The sequence below is a fragment of the Lithobates pipiens genome, unplaced genomic scaffold (genome assembly GCF_037356315.1).
Source record: "Lithobates pipiens isolate NorthernLeopardFrog02 unplaced genomic scaffold, aLitPip1_a1.2 Scaffold_8, whole genome shotgun sequence".
NCBI lineage: Eukaryota > Metazoa > Chordata > Amphibia > Anura > Ranidae > Lithobates > Lithobates pipiens.
The window spans coordinates 479,387,772-479,402,658 of NW_027507903.1; the positions used below are offsets into that span (position 1 = coordinate 479,387,772).

At 47.7% G+C, this 14,887-nt stretch overlaps 1 protein-coding gene across 1 annotated transcript in view; it reads left to right on the top strand.

Annotated features, from left to right (window-relative positions):
* LOC143960326 (zinc finger CCCH-type antiviral protein 1-like) overlaps positions 1-14,887 on the top strand; it is a 54,102-nt gene that overhangs the window by 2,470 nt on the left and 36,745 nt on the right. The window contains exons 2-3 of the mRNA XM_077468791.1: positions 1,334-1,469; positions 7,593-7,977. Coding sequence (XP_077324917.1) covers positions 1,334-1,469; positions 7,593-7,977 — 521 coding nt within the window. The remainder of the gene's footprint in view (positions 1-1,333; positions 1,470-7,592; positions 7,978-14,887) is intronic.

Genomic DNA, 14,887 nt, shown 5'->3' on the forward strand with positions numbered 1-14,887 from the left:
GCAGCCTGTGCCCGTCATATGCAGCCCGTGTGCCCATAATATGCAGCCTGTGTGCCCATCTTATGCAGCCTGTGTGCCCATCATATGCAGCCTCTGTGCCCATCATATGCAGCCTCTGTGCCCATCATATGCAGCCTGTGCCCATCATATGCAGCCTGTGCCAAACATATGCAGTCTCTGTGCCCATCATATTCAGCCTCTGTGCCCATCATATGCAGCTTCTGCCCATCATATGCAGCCTGTGCCCATCTTATGCAGCCTCTGTGCCCATCATTTGCAGCCTCTGTGCCCATCATTTGCAGCCTCTGTGCCCATCATATACAACCTCTGTGCTCATCATATACAGCCTCTGTGCTCATCATATACAGCCTATGTGCCCATCATACAGCCCATGTGCCCATAATTTGCAGCATGTGTCCATCATATGCAGCCTGTGCCCGTCATATGCAGCTTGTGCCCATCATATGCAGCCTCTGTGCCCATCATATGCAGCTTCTGTGCCATTCTTATGCAGCTTCTGTGCCCGTCATATGCAGCCTGTGCCCAACATATACAGCCTATGCCCAACACATGCAGCCACTTTGACCCCCCCGCCATCAGACCACCACTTGCCCCATCTGGGTGACGGCAGCGAGCTGGGAGATAGGCAGACGATGGCTCCTGCATCCCGTGTGTCTCTTCCTATATACCGGGCAGTTGGGTCCTCTCCTCCTGTGTCAGCGGCAGAGGAGTCCAATCTGCCAGGTTCCTCCCCTGTGTGTCTATTCTGCCAAAGTGCTGGGCATCCAATAGGGTGCCTGGCGCTTTGGCCAATCGATCAATCGCACTCTCTGCGCCCCGAGCCCACCCTTTTTTGAAGCCTATTAGATTAGAGCCTCAGGCTCTAATCAGGTGCTTAAAAAAACACCCCCGCCCACGCTGCCATAGGAGTCTATGCGCCCGGCATCCTGAAAGGCGGCGGCAGGGATTAGGGGGGCGGCTCCCTTGCGTCCACAATGCACGGGCCTCCCCTGAAGCTAGGCATAATGGGGAAAGAGGAGAATGACAAAGGGTACTAAGCTAGGAGGCTGTGAGGCTTGGAGTAAGTTTTACAAGGATATTGTAAAAGACCATGAACTGAAACTCTTCTGAATGAAGTGTCTACCAGCCTGCTGGAATCTGTCCAAAATAAGATTTCTCTTGTGAATTACTTAGCAGGATGTGTTGCCCTGCTGAATGTCAATAAATATACTGCATATTTTACTTTTGCAACCCAGAAATTTCAATTGAAATGGTCTATATACTCCTTTCCACTCATAATCTGAATTTACTGCTTTCTTCCTATTTATTCCAGGCCTCGCTGCAGATTCTCCCACGATGTCCTGTCTGACCACAACCGTGCTGTGCTAAAAGCCAATGAGCTAATCGGACTGAATGAGGATGAAATCACAGTTCTGCTGTTCCAGAATGACAACCTACTGCTGCCAGAGGTAATTCCAAGGTTCTCTTACTGCCATTAATGATCACGTGTCCCATGAAGTACAAGAGAGAGTCTTGTTTTTCTGGATATACAGGTCACAAATGATCATACGATACAGACAACAGCCAATGACTACATGACTGTGTATTTATTTGTACAAAGATCAGGGCATGATTTTAAATTAGAACTATAGGCAAAACTTTATTTTTTTTTTGGATGTAGCAAGGGAAGGTTAACAACCCTGTCAGATTTGTTTTTTGCCATCTGTGTCACATTTGGGAGATTTCCCTTAATTTCCTGTCCACAAGCCAAACAGTAAGTGAGGGGAAATCCGTGCAAATCAAGGGAATTCTTTGGGGACCCCCAGGTCACTAGAACTAGTGTCCCCATAGGAAGATTTTCACACTATTACTTTTCTGGGAACAACCCACAATGTGTGATTTTCTTTTACGTTCTCTTTCAATTATAATTGTAAACAGGACAATTAGAGAGGGTGAAACTACCTAAGAGCCGGTTCACACAGCGGGCGATGCGAGGCGACACGACTCGCCTCGCCTCGCTCTCGCAAGTCGCCCCCGTTCTGTACAATGGAACCATTCTGAGAGGAGCGACTCGAGTCGCTCCGACTCAGAAAAAAGGTTCCTGTACTACTTTTGGGCGACCTCGGGGCGACTTGCATTGACTTCTATACAGAAGTCATTTGCAAGTCGCCGCTGAGGCCGCGGCAGGTCGCGGCGAGGCAAGTCGGAGTCGCCTCGCCTCGCCTGCTGTGTGAACCGGCCCTAACGGGGCACAGACAGCAATAAAAACCTGACAGGAATGATAATCCCTCTCTATTCTATCCAAAACTGAAAGTTTTATGCTTTTAGTTATACTTTAAATCAAAGGTTGATATAGTTAGCTAGATTTTTTGGTTCATCATCTTTGTAGGACATTTTACAGAGGGGTTAACAGATCAGAAAAGAGGTTATAAAATGTGTCAGGTTGCTGGTGACTTGCACATTTTTTGCATTTTGTGGATGTAGTGTGTAAGGGTTAAAACCCACTGGAAACATTGACCCTCTCTCTTTGTCCTGATGATCATTATCATTGAGATCGAAAGTGATGGGAAGTCTAAAATTTCTGTGTTGTCTACTAAAACAAAAAAAAGCTTTGACTTCATATATACTTTGATTTAAAAAACAAATGCCACTAAAAATGGAATGTATATGAATCCTCTGTCATAATGTGAATAGTGAATAGGCCTCTACATCATTAGTAAACTGTACCTGTGCCACCACTCCTCAAGGGACCAGTATACCCTCAACCAGAGGTAAGTAAAAGGAGTGAGAGAAGGAGGTTCGGAGTGATAGAGGAGGGTCATTTTGTGGTATTGAGAAGTGAGGAGTTTAACTCTAAGTCCTTGTACACACGGTCGGAGATTCCGACAACCAAATCCGTCGGATTTTGTCAGTCGGATTTTGTCCGACGGATCTTGTCCGAAACTGTTGTATACACACGGTCGGACGAAGTTGTCGGAAAATCCGAACGTTCAGAACGTGATGACGTTATTTCGTTATGACGGGACTACGTTTAGGCTAGTAGCCAATAGCTTTGATGTAGGAATTTGATCGGAGCATGCGTGGCACTTTGTCCGATCGGAATTCTCTACACATGATCGGAGTATGTCCGATCGGAGAAGTTTGTCGGAAAATTTTGTTCCGAGAGGTATTCCGACGGAAAACAGTCCGATGCATACCACACACAGTCGGAATATCCGACAAACCGCTCCGATAGGACACATTCCGATGGAATCTCCGACCGTGTGTACAAGGGCTAAGGCTGTTGGGGTTTGGAGTATGGAGAGTAGGGCAAGAATTATGTGAACCTTATGTGTCTGGGATAAGAAAAGTGTGAGTGGTGGTATTATAGGGGTAAAATGTGAATGGGTATAGGAGTATTGGGATAAGAAGAGAATGACAAGACTACTAAAGTATAGGGGGAAGAGTTGGAGTATTGAGATAAGAAGAGAATGACAAGCGGTACTGTAGTAAGAAGGTGTCAGGAGGCAAGGGTATTGAGATAAGAAGAGAATTACAAGGTTGCTTAGGTACTATGGGCTGAGTTGAGAAATTTAGACAAGAAGAGAATTACAAGGGTACTAATGTATGAGGGGTTGAGTGGGGGAATTGAAATAAGAAGAGAATGACTAGGGTACTGAGGTATGAGGGACTGAGTTAAGGTATGGAGATAAGGGTACTATAGGTTGAAGGGAGAGTTGAGGAACTGAGATTAGAAGAGAATGATAAGGGTACCAAGGTGTGAGTTGAAGAATTTAGATAAGAGAATTACTAGGGTGCTGTTATGACGGGGCAGTTGAATTATTGAGAAAAGAAGAGAATGCCAAAAACGTATAAGTACTAGGGCTGCTATTAGAAATCATGGGGCCACGTACAGCCTACTTGGTGGGGCCCCCCAATCCTATCCCCTTCTCCTGGGGTGCAGTGGAACAGCAGCACTGATTTTATCCACCCCAGGCCCCAAAAATGAAAAAAAGTCCCTCTTCAGTTCCCACCTCCTGGGCCACTCTGTTGACTTGATGGGGCCCAGGGAAATGTAAGAAGGAGTGGGAGTGTGGTCTAATACATTTTTTTATTTATTTATACAGAAATGAGCAATAAAGCTGCCCTGGGCCCCTCTGCTTAGCTGATGGGACCTTGGCCCAGTACAACAGGACCAGTTGTACTGCCTTATCAGCAGCCCTGGCTAGGGAGTGAATTGGAAAACTGAGATAAGAAGAGAATTACAGGAGTACTAATGTATGAGGGGTTAAGTTGGGGTATTGAGATAAGAGAATAACAGGGATACTATAGTACAGGGGTGTCCAAACTTTTTTCAAAGAGGGCCAGATTTGATGAAGTGAACATACGCGAGGGCCGACCATTTTGCCTGACATTCTTTGAACCATTAAAATTCAGTCTAAGTGTGTTCGTTTGAACACTAATACATGGCCCAATAAGAATTCTCTTGCCTTTGTGGCTGTGTGTTGAAGAGATGAGCTCGGCGCGTTATTTGGATATACCGTATTTATTGGCGAATAGCACGCACCTTCACTTTAAGAGGGAAGTTTCAGGAAAAAAACGTAAAATTTTTAATAAAAAAATGTGAAGCAAAATAAGGGTCTGTGCTCATCTGCGCGCCCACCATTGCTGGGAATGCAGCCCCCACAATTGCCAGGAATGCACCCACTATTGCCAGGATTTCACTCACCATTGCCAGGAATGCAGACACCATTAGCCAGGAATGCAGCCACCATTAGCCAGGAATGCAGCCACCATTGCCAGGAAGGCAGCCACCATTGCCAGGAATGCAGACACCATTAGCCAGGAATGCAGCCACCATTAGCCAGGAATGCAGCCACCATTGCCAGGAAGGCAGCCACCATTGCCAGGAATGCAGCCACCATTGCCAGGAATGCAGCCACCTTTAGCCAGGAATGCAGCCACCATTGCCAGGAATGCAGCCACCATTGCAGCCACCATTAGCCAGGAATGCAGCCACCATTAGCCAGGAATGTAGCCACCATTAGCCAGGAATGCAGCCACCATTAGCCAGGATTTCACCCACTATTAGCCAGGAATGCAGCCACCATTAGCCAGGAATGCAGCCACCAATAGCCAGGATTTCACTCACTATTAGCCAGGAATGGAGCCACCATTAGCCAGGAATGCAGCCACCATTAGCCAGGATTTCACTCACTATTAGCCAGGAATGCAGCCACCATTAGCCAGGAATGCAGTCACCATTAGCCAGGAATGCAGTCACCATTAGCCAGGAATGCAGTCACCATTAGCCAGGAATGCAGTCACCATTAGCCAGGAATGCAGCCAAAATTAGCCAGGATTTCACTCACTATTAGCCAGGAATGCAGCCACCATTAGCCAGGAATGCAGTCACCATTAGCCAGGAATGCAGCCAAAATTAGCCAGGATTTCACTCACTATTAGCCAGGAATGCAGCCACCATTAGCCAGGAATGCAGCCACCATTAGCCAGGATTTCATTCACTATTAGCCAGGAATGTAGCCACCATTGCCATCAGTGCAGCCTTGGAGGGGACATGGAGGGGGCAGGACGAGCGCCAAAGAACAGGAGAATCTCCTGTTTACACAGCGGCCTCTTTAAGACAAAGTCCCGCCTCCTTTGATGGACAGAACAGTCGTCCAATGGCAGGGACGGGACTTCCTATTACAGAGGCTGCCGTGTAAACAGGAAATACTCCTGTGTGCACAGCGCTTGTACCGCCTCCCATCTCCGAGGCAGCCAGACTGAGACTATATATCTTTTGTGGCCTCGGCGCTGGGAGATCGTCGGGGCCACAAAAGATATATATGTTTAGATAACTAGGCGGGCCATTCAAAACCGGACCGCGGGCCACGATTGGCCCGCGGGCCGGACTTTGGACATGCCTGCTATAGTATGAGGAGTGGGTTGAGGAGTTGAGATAAGAAAACAATGACAAGGTACTAAGGTGCGAGGGGGTGAGTTGGGGAGTTGAAATAAGAGAGTTAAAAGAGTACTACTGTATGAAGTGTGAGTGGGGTAATTGAGATAATAAGAGAATGACAAGGGTACTAAGGTATGATGGAGTGATTTAGGGAGTTTAGACAAGAATAGAGTTACAATAATACTAAGGTACGAGGGGGTGAGTAAGGGTATTGAGATAAAACAAGATTGACAAGGGGGACTGTGAGAAGGTGAGTTGGGGCTTGAGATAAAGAAGAAATGAAAAGGGGTAGTGAGGTACCAGTGATCCTGGGGTATTGATATAAAAACAGAATATATGGTTAGCTTAAAACCTGGCTATGTTTCTGGTAGGGGTGTCTGGAATACTGGACTAGCTGGGCAGAACAATACATTATTTGGTAGTAAAACTGTTCCCATATATGTGTTATACTTGTTTGTGTGGTTATTTGTCTGCCTAGTGTTCAGCCTTTAAGTATATGTAGAACCAAAACTGGTTCAGCAAGTGATAGAAATTCAAATTTTTTACTTGTCAACAGAACTGGAGGTGAGGGGAAAACTTCCTATGGGGACAGCTGCTCTAGCAACATCTGTCTAAGAGTGGGATTTCCTGCAGTTTAGAAAGATATCCTCTCACTTCCTGTTGTGTCTTTGGGATAGGAAGTGAAGTGAAATCTGCTCGACCTGTAAGCCAAAATTGCAATTTTTATGGACTGTAGGCAGGCTATACTGTATATATTGGAGGCCACAAACACCCCACCCCCGGCCAGGTCCACACTCACCTCATCCACGTTTGCAGCTTCCCCAGTTTCTCCTCCCAGTTAATCCAGTCTCAAGATCTGCCTCCTGTCCTGATTGGCTAGGGGAATAAGCGGGAAGACAATAGCGATTATTGATTTGCTAATGTCACAAGTGGGTGGGTAAGCCCAACACTTTTGAAGCCAATTAGAGCCGTAGGTTCTAATCATGTGCTTCCAAAAAAATAAAAATAATCATAGAAACCTATGAGTCCGGCACCCCACATGGAAATTATTAGGGCTGTGCCCCTTATGGACGCCGCTGAGTAATCTTTCATTACAAAGGAGAAATGTGGCAGCAATTTGTCATACTAACTATACAGGACCTACTTTTACTTTTATATCATGACATTTCTATTTATTATTTACTTACTGTATGAGTCAGTGAGTGAGAGATTTTAATTGGAAGGGGCCTTGTTGCTCCCTCAGGGCCCAGTCGCAAATGGGACCAATAAAACAGTTAGCTGTCTGTGTTCCTCCATTAACGCTGAATTCCAAGCAAAACAGCTAAATACTCAAATGAAATACATATATTGGGGCTGTTTTACCGGTCAAAAGATTTATATTTCTGTCCATCCTGTCAAGAGATTTACACAGCTCTGCCACACAGCACTGCCCTATACTACAGTGCAAGAGGCTTATTTTTTATCCAGTCTTTGTCTTTGCCCCAGCTTTAAAAAAAAAAATGTAATGACATATTAAGGAATACAGAGTTACATTAAGTTGTGTCTTGTATATCTGTGCTTTCAGTGTTAATAGAACAGTCACACCCGTCCAATATTTTTTTTTAACACAATTGCACTGCTTGTTACATTGTGATCCTTTTCCCTGCAGGACTGTTCAAAATACATGCACTTCAGCTGTGACAAAGGAGATGATTGTACGCGCCTCCACACGTGCAGATATTTTACACGAGGAGAATGCAACTACCGCTTTTGTAAAAGATCACACAATCTCTTGGAATCAAAAATGTTACTCACCTGTGGCTGGCTGAGCCAGAAGACTGTTGAGAACTTTCAGATGCTCTGTGACCTGAAACACAATGAAAGACATCAGCAGCTACGGGAGGATACTAATTGTGAAGAGGCCAGGAAGGCTCAAAGGCCAGCAAGAGGCAGAGGAAGAGGGAGAGGGAGAGGAAGAGGAAGGCCAAGACATAGAAAAAGAGATGGCTCCCAGGACTTGTTGGAGGGAAGGAACAGAGAAATAAAGTTTGATGGTACCAGTATCCTGTTAATAAATGTTTAACGTGAACTTGTCACAAACGTGGGCAGCTTAAACTGAGCCTATGATGGGAAAATACATAAGCAGTCATATTTTGTGGAAATCTTCAGAAATCCTGAGATACAGCCAGTTCAATTAATTTCTAGCCTTTTCCTGTAAAGGTCAAAATTTTGTCATGTAAGGCTGGATTCACACCTATGCATTTTTAGTGCTTTTTGCATTTTGCAGATTTGCACTACAGTCCATTTATAATAGTTTCCTATGGAACATGTTCTGTAGTGCAAATCTGCAAAATGCAAAAAGCACTAAAAATGCATAGGTGTGAATCCAGCCTAAGACAGTGGTCATCAACCCTGTCCTCAGGGCACACTAACAGGCCAGGTTTGCAAAATAACTGAAATACATCCCAGGAGATACCGTTTGCTGCTCAGTGATTGCAGTATTCTAGTCTGCATCTCCCTAAGGCCTGATTCACACCTATGCAGTTTTAGTGCTTTTTGCATTTTGCAGATTTGCACCACAGAACATGTTCCATAGGAATCCATGTTAAATGGACGGTAGGCAAATCTGCAAAATGCAAAAAGCACTTAAAATGCATAGGTGTGAATCCAGCCTAAGGTAATACATAAAACCTGGCCTGTTAGTGGGCTCTGAGGACAAGGTTGATGACTAGTGATGGCCGAACGGTTCGCCCGGCGGTCGTTTCGCGGCGAATTTCCGACTTTCGCCGTCCGCGGGTTCGAACGCCTTTTTCCGTCGTTCGCCCCGGCGGACTTACGTGTTTAATGTATACAAGAACTTTAACCTTTCGTGACACGTTTATCATGTGTTACAGGACAACCAATTGAGACATGACAGCTCATGGACACTTGGACATTCCCCCTAACCTATAAATACACCCGATCCGGTGGCCATTTTACATTCTTTCTTCTGTCACTGTAGGGAAAGGATCCTGTGTGGAGTAGGGACAGAGAAAACGCTAGCTATTTGGTACACAAAAGTTCTTTTCAGGACTGGTATAGGTGTTAGGTCAGCAGCCTGAGTTTCTTTTGTCAGTTTAGATAAAGGGACAGAGCGCTGTATGCTGCTATTTTAGGGACAGCTCAGCCAGATTAGTCTTTCTTCATCATCATCATCATCATCATCATTAGCTGTTACTATCAGGTCCACAAAAGAGCTGTTCCAGCTAATCGTTCCAGCCTACTCTTTTTTGCCAATTTGTATAGGGACAGGCAGGAAGCAGTGTGTCAGGCAGTGAGGATAATTTTAAAGACTTGCTGTTACTATTAGTTCCACAAAGGTTCTTTTCAGGACTGGTATCAGTGGTACGGTAATAGGCTTGTACACGTATAATATTCTTTCTTCCAAATATAGAAAGAATATTATACTTGACTGCTGCCCTTCTGCTGCAGTCTGCTAATCATTCACAACTCACTTGTTCCACAAAGCTCTTTATCAGGACTGGTAACTTGGTCTGTCTAGGGTGCTACGGTACATAGGCTTGGGTGCGGTACAGTCTGCTGTTCTGTAAGGACCGCTATCGGTCCACAATACATAGGGTTGCCGTGCACTACTGCTGACCGCTGCCCTATACTGCAGCAGTCCTTCATTGGTATAGGGACTGACGTACAGTCTGCTAATCACTAACACACAACCTGCTTGGTCCACAAAAGTTCTTATAAGGACTGGTAACTTGGTATAGGGTGCTACGGTACATAGGCCTGAGTGCGTTACAGTCTGCTGTTCTGTAAGGACCGCTATCGGTCCACAATACATAGGGTTGCCGTGCACTACTGCTGACCGCTGCCCTATACTGCAGCAGTCCTTCAGCGGTATAGGGACTGACGCACAGTCTGCTAAACACTAACACACAACCTGCTTGGTCCACAAAAGTTTTTATAAGGACTGGTAACTTGGTATAGGGTGCTACGGTACATAGGCCTGAGTGCAGTACAGTCTGCTGTTCTGTAAGGACCGCTATCGGTCCACAATACATAGGGTTGCCGTGCACTACTGCTGACCGCTGCCCTATACTGCAGCAGTCCTTCATTGGTATAGGGACTGACGTACAGTCTGCTAATCACTAACACACAACCTGCTTGGTCCACAAAAGTTCTTATAAGGACTGGTAACTTGGTATAGGGTGCTACGGTACATAGGCCTGAGTGCGTTACAGTCTGCTGTTCTGTAAGGACCGCTATCGGTCCACAATACATAGGGTTGACGTGCACCACTGCTGACCGCTGCCCTATACTGCAGCAGTCCTTCAGCGGTATAGGGACTGACGTACAGTCTGCTAAACACTAATACACAACCTGCTTGGTCCACAAAAGTTCTTATAAGGACTGGTAACTTGGTATAGGGTGCTACGGTACATAGGCTTGAGTGCGGTACAGTCTGCTGTTCTGTAAGGACCGCTATCGGTCCACAATAGATAGGGTTGACGTGCACCACTGCTGACCGCTGCCCTATACTGCAGCAGTCCTTCAGCGGTATAGGGACTGACGCACAGTCTGCTAAACACTAACACACAACCTGCTTGGTCCACAAAAGTTTTTATAAGGACTGGTAACTTGGTATAGGGTGCTACGGTACATAGGCCTGAGTGCGTTACAGTCTGCTGTTCTGTAAGGACCGCTATCGGTCCACAATACATAGGGTTGCCGTGCACTACTGCTGACCGCTGCCCTATACTGCAGCAGTCCTTCATTGGTATAGGGACTGACGTACAGTCTGCTAATCACTAACACACAACCTGCTTGGTCCACAAAAGTTCTTATAAGGACTGGTAACTTGGTATAGGGTGCTACGGTACATAGGCCTGAGTGCGTTACAGTCTGCTGTTCTGTAAGGACCGCTATCGGTCCACAATACATAGGGTTGACGTGCACCACTGCTGACCGCTGCCCTATACTGCAGCAGTCCTTCAGCGGTATAGGGACTGACGTACAGTCTGCTAAACACTAATACACAACCTGCTTGGTCCACAAAAGTTCTTATAAGGACTGGTAACTTGGTATAGGGTGCTACGGTACATAGGCTTGAGTGCGGTACAGTCTGCTGTTCTGTAAGGACCGCTATCGGTCCACAATAGATAGGGTTGACGTGCACCACTGCTGACCGCTGCCCTATACTGCAGCAGTCCTTCAGCGGTATAGGGACTGACGTACAGTCTGCTAAACACTAATACACAACCTGCTTGGTCCACAAAAGTTCTTATAAGGACTGGTAACTTGGTATAGGGTGCTACGGTACATAGGCTTGAGTGCGGTACAGTCTGCTGTTCTGTAAGGACCGCTATCGGTCCACAATAGATAGGGTTGACGTGCACCACTGCTGACCGCTCACCTATACTGCAGCAGTCCTTCAGCGGTATAGGGACTAAGAGTTTTGTCACAGGGTCATTTAAAAAATGACATGCAGAGGAAGAGGCAGGCCCTTCCGCAGGGGTGGTAGGGGTAGGGCAGGAGCAACAGGCTTGAGCCAAAGTGGGAAGTTGCAGAAGGTGCGTTCAATTACTTTAAAGGATGCACCAGACTTGGTTGAGTGGCTCGCTCAGCCTTACTCTTCTGCACCCTCCTCATCCTCTCGATCTGCACCCTCTTCTTCACTCTCTGCTATGTGCACCCCCAAAGACACTACCACCAACAACACGACCACCACCACCACCACCACATACCTTCCGCTTGAGTCACTGGAATTATTTTCCGATCCATATCAAGAGGACATTTCTGATGCGCAGCCACTCTTGGTATTGGATCAGGAAGAGGAGGTAGCAACAAGCGCTACTCAGCAGTCTGACGCCAGTACCCAGATCAGCCCAAGGAGGAGGTTGGTCCCCGGTGTTGCTGCCTACTCTACTTATAGCGGTGGGGAAGGTGACGTTGATGATGACGTGTCTAGTGATGTCACGTGGGTGCCCACAAGAGAGGAAGAGGAGGGGAGTTCAGAGGGAGATATGGACCAGCAGATAGGGAGGAGAAGCAGCAATGACTTACATTGCACAGCAGGGACAAAGCAGACTGCAAATGTATCAGGAGCGAGTCATCGACCATGTACGGTCACATCTGGCGCTCCCAGGACACCGGCACATGGCTCCGCAGTGTGGGCTTTTTTTAACGTGTCCGCTGCTGACAATAGCGTTGCCATCTGCAATCTTTGCAGTCAACGCGTTAGTCGCGGTAAGCCCAATACTCACCTAGGGACGACCGCCTTAAGAAGGCACATGAGCAGCCATCACCGAGCCCAGTGGGAGCAACGGAACACACAAAGCCACACTGCAGGCTCTCACCGTCCAGCCTCGTCTTCTACTTCTCCTTCTCCTCTCTCCTCACAATTGTCCTCCACTCCACCTTCCATCACGCCAAGCTCACATTTTTCTGCAAAAAGGCAGGCTTCCGTGGGCCTAATGTTTGAGCGTAAAAAAATGATGACGCCGGATAACCCTCTTGCCCAACGGTTGGCGGCTGGCTTGTCAGAACTCATAGCCCGCCAACTACTGCCATATAAACTGGTGGACTCGGAGGCCTTTCGCAAATTTGTGGCCATTGGAACACCACAATGGAAGGTCCCAGGAAGGAAGTATTTCTCAGAGAAGGGCATCCCAGAGCTATATGGCCATGTTCAGCGGCAAGTGAATGTATCTCTGGCACACAGTGTCGGTGCCAAGATACATCTGACCACAGACACGTGGTCTAGCAAACACGGGCAGGGAAGGTATATCAGTTTTACTGCCCACTGGGTGAACCTTCTGACGGCCGTCAAGCATGTAACCCGTGGCACCCGTGTAGATTTGGTTTTACCGCCACGGATTGCATGCAGGCCTGACTCTTCTTCTCCTCCTCCTACTCCATCCTCCTCCCTCTCCTCCTCAGCTGCCTCCTCCTTTTCCGCTGCTAGCGTCTCTTCCACTGCACCGCCCAAGCTCCCCAGAACCTATTCCACATGCCAGGTGAGACGTTGCCATGCCGTGCTGCGTCTGTTGTGCCTGGAAGCAAAGAGCCACACTGGCCCGGCACTCCTTTCAGCTTTGCGTTCACAGGCAGATGAGTGGCTAACACCGCTCAATTTGACAGTTGGTAAAGTGGTGTGTGACAACGGTGCCAATCTGCTTAGCGCATTGAAACAGGGCAAAATCACGCACGTGCCGTGCATGGCACACGTCTTAAACTTGGTCGTGCAGCGATTCCTTGTCAAATACCCTGGGGTCCAGGACATCTTGCGGCAGGCAAGGAAAATCTCGGCCCATTTCAGAAGATCTTACACGGCCATGGCTCGCCTTGCTGACATTCAGCGGCGACACCATCTGCCGGTCAGACGTCTTATTTGCGATTGCCCGACGCGATGGAACTCAACCTTCTATATGCTTGATAGGCTGCTCCAGCAGAAACGTGCAGTTAACGTCTACCTGTATGAACTCTGCGAAAGAAACGGTTCTGGGGAGCTGGGTTTTTTTTCACCGCGCCAGTGGCTGCTCATGCGCGACACATGCAGACTTCTGCGGCCATTTGAGGAGATCACCAAACTGGTCAGTCGCAGCCATGGCGCCATCAGTGACATGGTACCTTATGCCTTCTTTCTGGAGCGTGCATTGCGTCGTGTCATTGATCAGGCTGTGGAGGAGCAGGAGCGGGAAGATGAGGAAGTCGCAATGCTGGATGAATTCCCAGGGGGGGCTACTCTATCTGAGACAAGTCAACAACAGGAGTCTGATGAGGAGTCAGAGGAGGATGGTGCCGGGGCGGATGAGCAGGAGCAAGAAGAGCATGCTTTAAACCTTTCTGGGATCCCTGTTGTGCGAGGATGGGGAGAGGAGAATGAAGAGGACGACATTATCCTGGATGATGAGCAGGAGCCAGGCCACCACACCGCTTCCACTTTAGTGCAAATGGGGGCCTTCATGCTCCAGTGTTTTAATAGGGACCCCCGTATAAAAAGCATGAGGGTCAAGGACCAGTACTGGGTGGCAACGTACTTAGACCCCCGGTACAAACACAAAATGGCGGAAATGTTACCGCCGTCGCAGAGGGCTGTCAGAATGCAGCACTTCCAGGCCTTGCTTCGAGAAATGCTGCATTCTGCTTTTGCGTGCGCTGGCAGAGGAGCAATTCCCACTCCCAGAGAAGGATTTGCGGGTACCAATCCAACAGCGCCTGCAAGAAGAGGCCGGTTTGAAGATGTGTTGGTGACTTCGGATATGAGGTCATTCTTTCAGCCGACCCATCGACAGGTGTCATCCGGATCCAGCATCAGGGAACGCCTAGACCGTCAGGTGTCCGACTACATTGGGTTAACGGCCGATGTGGACGCTCTGAGGAGTGATGAACCCCTAGACTACTGGGTGGGCAGGCTTGACCTCTGGCCAGAGCTTGCCCAATTTGCAATCGAACTGTTGGCTTGCCCCTCATCCAGTGTCCTGTCCGAAAGGACGTTCAGCGCAGCAGGGGGGATTGTGACCGATAAGCGTACTCGCCTAGCTCACCACAGTGTTAACTACCTCACATTTCTAAAAATGAATGAGGCATGGATCTCGGAGGAATTCAACACATGTGATCAGTAGACCATGTATATGTCTATAAACAATTTTTGGAATCAAGCACACAGACCTTCTTAATTCATTTGGCTCACTTCCCTGACCCAAAAAAGCACACCGTACTATATGCCCCTACCCTCCTCTTTGAAGAGGTTGAGCGGTGTCATATTTCTACTGGGGCTGCTTATTATGAGGGGTTCCCACCATCCCTGTGCTGTGCTGACTTCCTCCTGGGTGTTCTTATTATGAGGGGCTCCCACCATCCCTGTGCTGTGCTGACTTCCTCCTGGGGGTTCTTATTATGAGGGGATCACACCATCCCTGTGCTGTGCTGACTTCCTCCTGGGGCTGCTTACGGTGCTGCTGTCAGCGC